The sequence below is a fragment of the Triticum urartu genome, chromosome 2A (genome assembly GCF_056163025.1).
Source record: "Triticum urartu cultivar PI428250 chromosome 2A, HENAU_Tu73, whole genome shotgun sequence".
In the NCBI taxonomy this organism is placed as follows: Eukaryota; Viridiplantae; Streptophyta; class Magnoliopsida; order Poales; family Poaceae; genus Triticum; species Triticum urartu.
The window spans coordinates 19,308,007-19,315,520 of NC_141874.1; the positions used below are offsets into that span (position 1 = coordinate 19,308,007).

Below are 7,514 nucleotides of genomic sequence, written 5' to 3' on the forward strand. Positions count from 1 at the left end.
AGCAGGGCACAAGTGCGCACGCACGACATTGACAAAGGAGGGGACATCGCGCTCATAATGAGAAGGTTGCGGGCGTCGCGTTGCCAACAGAGGCATTGGATCCCCGTCCTTGAATGCAGTCGTTAGGAGCTTCGGTTGATCTGGCATTCGAGAGGAGCGGCTTCTCCGATCCAAGACAAAAGATGAACCTGATGATGTTAGGCGACGAGTGCTGGGGGCGGATTAAGATTCGTTAGGGTGGTGGTACTGGAGTGGGTAAACCAGGGTCTGGATGAGGAGGCCATCGCAGTGTTGGGGAATGTTGCATGGGAAACAAAAAAAATTCCTACGCTCACCAAGAACAATCTAGGAGATGAACATCTATGAGAGGATAGATTTGATCTACATGCCCTTGTAGATCGCTAAGCGGAAGCGTTAAGAAACACGGTTGATGTAGTCGAACGTCTTCGCGATCCAATCCGATCTAGCACCGAATCGACGGCACCTCCGTGTTCAGCACACGTGCGGCTCGATGACGTCTCCTCCTTCTTGATCCATCAAGCAAGAGAGGAGAAGTAGATGGGATCTCAGCCAGCACGACGGCATGGTGGAGATGATGGTGATGCAATCCCTGCAGGGCTTCGCCAAACGATGCCGGAACCAATCTGAGGAGAAAACGGGGTTTGGGGAGAGGTAGGGCTGCCGCCAGGGCGTGGGATTTGGTGTGTCCAGCCCCTACCTCCCCCCACTATTTATAGGAGGCAAGGAGGAGGGTTGGGGCACAACTTTGGCCCCTCCTCCAAGGAAGGTGTTGCGGCTAGGCCTAGGGAGGAATCCTCCCTTCCTAAGGCACCTCGGGGGGTGCCTTCCACCCTTAGGACTCTTCCTTTATCCTCTTTGTTGGCGCATGGGCCCTTAGGGCTGGTGCCCTTGGCCCATATAGGCCAAGGCGCACCCCCTACAGCCCATGTGGACCCTCGGGGAAGGTGGACCATCCCCCCCCCCCCCCCCCCGTGGACCCCCGGACCCCTTTCGACACTCCTAGTATGATATCAATAATGCCTGAAACTTTTTCTGCAGCCCAAATACGACGTCCCATATATATAAATCTTTACCTCTGGACCATTCTGGAGCACGTCGCGACGTCTGGGATCTCATCTGGGACTCCGATAAACATTCAGTCACCAACATGAATATCCTAATTTTACTCTAGCGTCACGGAACGTTAAGCATGCGGACCCTAAAGTTTTGAGAATAATGTAGGCATGACCGAGACACCTCTTCGGTCAATAACCAATAGCGGAATCTGGATGCCCATATTGGTTCTACATATTTCACGAAGATCTTTCATCGGTTGAAGCACAATGCCAAGGATTCAGCTAATTCCGTATGCAGTTCCCTTTGTCCATCGGTATGTTACTTGCCCGAGATTCGAACATCGGTATCTCCATACCTAGTTCAATCTCGTTACCGGCAAGTCTCTTTACTCATTCCGTAATACAACATCCCATGACTAACTCCTTAGTCACATTGCTTGCAAGCTCATTGTGATGTTGTATTACCGAGTGGGCCCCGACATACCTCTCCGTCATACAGAATGACAAATCCCAGTCTTGATCCATGCCAACTCAATAGACACCCTCGGAGATACCTGTAGAGCATCTTTATAGTCACCCAGTTACATTGCGACGTTTGATACACACAAGGTACTCCTCCGGTGTTAGTGAGTTGCATGATCTTATGGTTATAGAAACAGATACTTGACATGCAGAAAAAGATAACAATAAACTTGATACGATCATATGCTATACTTATAGTTTGGGTCTTGTCCATCACATCATTCTCCTAATGGTGTGATCCCGTTATCAAATGACAACTCATATCTATGACTATGAAACCATAGTCATCTTTGATCAACGAGCTAGTCCGGTAAAGGCTCACTAAGGACATGTTGTCTATGTATCCACACATGTAGTTGAGTTTCCAATCAATATAATTATAGCATGAATACTAAAGATTATCATGAACAAGGAAATATAATAATAACCACTTTATTATTGTCTCTAGGGCATATTTTCAACACGCAAGGGTAGCAATGAAGGCCGAGGATGCGTGGGCCGCGGCCACCGGAGCGGCGAGTCACAAGGTGCAGGGGTGGCGCAGTTGCCCACGCCATCGCGAGAGCTCCTAACCTGGGGCGCGGGGGGAGGGGGCACAAGATATGAGCCATACATGACAACAGAAACAAAACTATTGATTTTCTTTGCATATATACTTTTAGCCTACACGTCATGGCTTCATACCAACTCTACCTTCTATATCCAAAAAGCTGGCTTGCCGACTCTAGTCTCCTCTGTACTACTACTCACTGTTGGCGTCTATATATGCAACTAATATAAATTACAAAACAAAACAAACCCTTTCCGCGAGACAAAGTTACACGGGTTTATTTGAGATATGGTAAATGCCACGGCCGTGTACAGGTCCAGTGTCCTATCCTCACCCGTTAGCTTAGCCGTTCACCCTTCAAATAATCCTCTTATCTCCACTTCTAGCTGCTCACCAGTATGGTAGTACTTCTTTAGTTTCTTCTCTCCCACAATTTGCTGCCTTAATAATGAAAAAGGCGCCCCTAAAAGTCGTTTTCCCTTTCCCTGCAGTGCAGATAAGGACACCTCATACGGTGGAACAATGAAATCCACGATCTCCTGCCGCAGTTGATACCTGAGTTCCGCTGTGACCTTCCATGTCATCTGGCGATTACAGGTGGCAAGAAATTCAGCATTAAACTCCTCCAAGTTTAGACGGTTCAGAGGAGCCCAGCACTCGTCCAAGTAGCTCTTCTTGTACCGCTCGATCATTGAAGTGAGCCTACTTGCCAGTTCGTCACTGGCAAAAGATGCTCTTTGACGCCGCACCATTTGCAGAACATCAAATGTGTTATTCAGGAGGAATATGCATTTCCCACCCTTTTCACTTTGGCGGATGAATTCTGCATCTTTCTCGAGCTTGGATTCCCAACAATCAACCAAGTGGGAGTAAGGGTAAATAGCCAGGGCTTGTATGAGAAGGTCATTTGCTGGATGAATTGTTGATTCGTCGCTGCTACCGATGTCCACGACTATTCGTTCCCAATCATTCACCATCATCTGAGCTGGCCTGGTCAAAGGCAGATCCGTCGCACTGTTAAGATAAGAACCATATACTATAAGATGAAATCGCGTAATTGTAGTAGTACTTGTTGGGGGAAAACATAATCAGTTCGCCCTTATTACAAGATTTTGCATGATGAGGAAGAAATTCGTAGGAGTACCACTAAGTAGATTAGTTAGCTGATCTCACTGCGGCTAGTCCTCCCGCATCTACTAATCCCCGTAGCAATATAGGGGCGGCACGGCGACGCGAGCACGAGCGGCCAGAGGCGAGCAGCGGCCGCGGAAAGCAACGCAGTGAGGCGCGCGAGCGGGGCGCGGCGAGAGGCGTGCGGTATGGTGACGCGAGGACGCGCGGACCGGTGGCGTAGTTGCTCGGCGGCGAGAGGCGCGCCGTATGGCGAGGCGAGCATGCGCGGAGCGATGCCATAGTGCTCGGCCCGGCGCGAGGCGTGCGGCACGGCGACGCGAGCACGCGCGGACCGGGGCATAGTTGCTCGGCCCGGCGACAGGCGCGCGGTACGGCGGCGCGAGCACGCGCGGACTGCGGCATAGTTGCTCGGCGCGCCGAGAGGCGTGCTGTGCGGCGAGGCGAACACGCGCGGACCGGGGCGTAGTTGCTCGGCCCGGCGACAGGCGTGCGGACGGCGGCACAGTTGCTCGGCGCGCTGAGAGGCATGCGGTACGGCGACGCGAGGACGCGCGGACCGGTGGCGTAGTTGCTCGCCGCGCCGAGAGGCGTGCGGTACGGCGACGCGAGCACGCGCGGACCGGTGGCGTAGTTCCTGGACGCGGCGAGAGGCGAGCACGTCCAGCGCGGCGAGAGCTGCGGCAGTTGCGGCCTAGCAACTATGGCATGCTGGGGGAGCTGCGACCCGGCGATCCGCTGCTGTGGCGGACGCGCACCTACGGTATGCTGGGCGAGCAGCGAACCGGCAAGCTGCGGCTTTCGCGGACGCGCACCTGTGGCACCGCCGAGTGCGGAGAGCACGTTCTGCAGCGAGCGCGGCGCGACGAGCAGCGTGCTGGGCGACATGGCAAGGCACTCAGGGGGCGGCAACCGACGCGGCGGCGTCAACTACGCCGCGACTGGGCTGGGTTCTGGGCCATGCTCGACGCGGCCGGCGAAGAAGGGAGGCGCGCAGACCGGGTGCCGGCCGGGGAGGGGAAAGCATAGTATCGAGTGGAACAAAAAGAGCACTGGTGATTGATTTGATTCACATACGTACCTGCAGATGGAACCGGCGGCGGCATCGAGGCGTCCTCGGAACCTTCCAGTTCCATCCCCTGCCGCTTCCATTGGTTCAGCCGGGCCGGCTTGCCTCGCCGTCGTCGTGGATGCCGCTGCTCGAACCGCTGTCGCCGGGGTTGCACTTGCAGCGCACGATCGATGGGGGGCGGAGTTGCGGACGGCGGCGGCTTCGAATTTTGTTGGAAGGATCTCTTGATGAGATTTGGCGCGCGGGCTCTTTTCTATATAGGCTTTGCAGATTGAATGAAGCGACGCTTGGACGACAGCGACCCAGCACGCGTCCGCGAGATCGGCTGTGTATCCCTGCATTGCAGCCCCTCCTGTGGCGCACCCAGCCTCGAGGACACACCCCGACATTCATCATACATAAAAATTGTTTACTATTCGTAGACATTAAACTCAGAACATAGCTCCTCCCAAAAAAAAGGACAAATCAATGATACATGTAGATGCTGATAGTATTTTTTTTGCCCGTGAGTGGATGGTGGTAGTTTAAACTGTGTGAATTATATTCCCAAAATTTCGAACGAAACATGTTTTTGATCAGTTTCTGTTTTTCAGGGGGTGCTCAGAATCTGGACTTGCATCTCACAAAATAAAATAGTAATACGTTGTACTATCTAAACAAGGATGCGCCACAGGCTGTGTTGCACGTGATCGGTTGCAATGGATACGACCTCTGTTGTGAGAACACTGCGGTCACCCGCTTTATCCCACCTTTTGCGTCCCCGGGCAAACATCGCTGTACTATATATAGTACAATAATCTCTTGCTAATCGCGCGCCGAGGAATCGTTCCCGAAGATAATTAACGATGTCATATATTGCAAGATTTGTAGACTGCTGATCCCACTTGCCGCGGTACAGACTATGCTTTCGCCTCCGCACCAGATGGATTGGTGCACGGCAGGCCAGGACACATGGCATGAGACGAGAGCTAGAGCGTGCGTTGTTGACTTGCTGGGGTCAAGCGCCAACGGCTGGTGGAGGTGTTTCCTTTGCGTCCCCTGATATTGCCTTTTTTCTTCTTCTTCTTTAGAACATGTTCGGTAACCACGGCGGGCAGAGAAATGGGAGTATGCATAAGGGTATCTGTGGAGGGATTAGGCCTTGGAAGTGAATATTTACTTCCATTTTTTTTGTTTGGTATAAGATAAGAATTACAGTTTTGCTAAAGTACATCTAGATGTGTCATAAGTATTGTACATCGTGTGTGTGTATTTTTTTCTCTTTTTCTTTTTCTTTTTGTGCTAATTGAGTCACTTAGATGTGCTAACAATTAGAGTGGGATAACACTCTGGTATATGCTGGAAAATAATTTTTTTACTCCCATTTTCTTGTTTGGCTTCCTCAACTCTCATTTTCATTCCGGCTTAAACCCACATTCCTTGGAATCAAACAATGGATTTTTAATCTGCTCACTCTCGACTTTCATTCCCATATCTAATTCTCATGGACCAAACACGCTGTTAGGAAAAGAAGAGAAAACCGTCCTACTCTCTCCCTGTTCTTTTTTCTTCTTTTTTTGCCTGTGGCTCTTGCCCTGTTAATTGTGGAATGCTATCGAGCTGTTGAGGGATCTCGCGTTAGGTGGAGTTGAAGAATGTGTCACAAAATACAACACCTTGTGGATGTACGATTGCTATAAGAATAAAGCACAAACGGGTAATCTATATGATTGATTTAGAGCATGGTTAATAATATAGTCGATCGGTGGCTATAACATGTAGACATGTCTTCTATAGTCAATGTAATACTCAATATGTATAGTAGTGAGCTACAAGGAAGTACTATTTTTTCATCACATGACCCACCATACACTTCACATAGCTTCTTGGAGCCCATGCTACAATCGGCTGCAAATCTACAGCCCGCTTATCTTCTCTCTCATCCAACTCAGCAAAGATATAGTATTTTAAGTCTTACAGCCAGCCTATGTTACCTTATTATACTTGCTCTTACAGAGAAGCTTAGATTACAACACCGCCAAGCAGTAATCAATGGCTATCCTCTACCTCAATCCCACATGTGCCAAATCCTCCTGTGAAAAAAGCGCCGAACACTACCTCAAATGTGACACGATGGAGGAAAGGCCAAACCTAAGGGCATTTCCAACACCGTGCAGCAAAACAGTTGCAAATATCTGGACCGTACCGCCCAAACATGTTAGGTCATCCAACGTCATGCACCAAATGTTTGCGATGTAGTCCGGATGTCCTAAATCCCTAATAGGAAAGAAAGATGAGGAGGTTTGTGACCTCTGGACCACTTTCATGTAAGCCTCCGACACCCACGGTCCACACAAAAACATCCTCAAGTTTCTCACTCTGCCCCTCCCTCTTGCTTTGTATTCGTGTAGTCTGAGACCGCCGTCACCGTTGTACCACACACTCTACCGCCCAGGCCCTGGTGGACCTCAGCCGCTCCACGTAGGCACCAGGCCCGACTTGCCTACGCATCTCTTTTCTGTTGGAAATATGCCCTAGAGGCAATAATAAAAGCATTATTATTATATTTCCTTGTTCATGATAATTGTCTTTATTCATGCTATAATTGTGTTATCCGGAAATCGTAATACATGTGTGAATAATAGACACCAACATGTCCCTAGTAAGCCTCTAGTTGACTAGCTCGTTGATCAACAGATAGTCATGGTTTCTTGACTATGGACATTGGATGTCATTGATAACGAGATCACATCATTAGGAGAATGATGTGATGGACAAGACCCAATCCTAAACATAGCATAAGATCGTATAGTTCGTTTGCTAGAGTTTTTCCAATGTCAAGTATCCTTTCCTTAGACCATGAGATCGTGTAACTCCCGGATACCGTAGGAGTGCTTTGGGTGTACCAAACGTCACAACGTAACTGGGTGACTATAAAGGTATACTACGGGTATCTCCGAAAGTGTCTGTTGGGTTGACACGGATCAAGACTGGGATTTGTCACTCCGTATGACGGAGAGGTATCTCTGGGCCCACTCGGTAATGCATCATCATAATGAGCTCAATGTGACTAAGGAGTTAGTCACGGGATCATGCATTACGAAACGAGTAAAGAGACTTGCCGGTAACGAGATTGAACAAGGTATTGGGATACCGACGATCAAATCTCGGGCAAGTAACATAC

The 7,514-nt window shown here is 49.8% G+C and overlaps 1 protein-coding gene across 2 annotated transcripts; it reads right to left on the minus strand.

Annotated features, from left to right (window-relative positions):
* Nucleotides 1-2,220: 2,220 nt before the first annotated feature.
* Nucleotides 2,221-4,733, minus strand: LOC147982990 (uncharacterized). 2 transcript variants are annotated; one of them, XM_087539411.1, is made up of 2 exons: nt 4,361-4,733; nt 2,221-3,138 (listed from the first exon to the last, which is right to left on the minus strand). In XM_087539411.1, the coding sequence occupies exons 1-2, from the start codon at nt 4,690-4,692 to the stop codon at nt 2,499-2,501; spliced, it is 972 nt and encodes a 323-aa protein (XP_087395537.1). In that variant the 5' UTR covers nt 4,693-4,733; the 3' UTR covers nt 2,221-2,498. The 2 variants fall into 2 exon arrangements, with proteins under 2 accessions (XP_087395537.1, XP_087395536.1); XM_087539410.1 differs by having other exon boundaries at nt 2,221-3,162.
* Nucleotides 4,734-7,514: the final 2,781 nt, after the last annotated feature.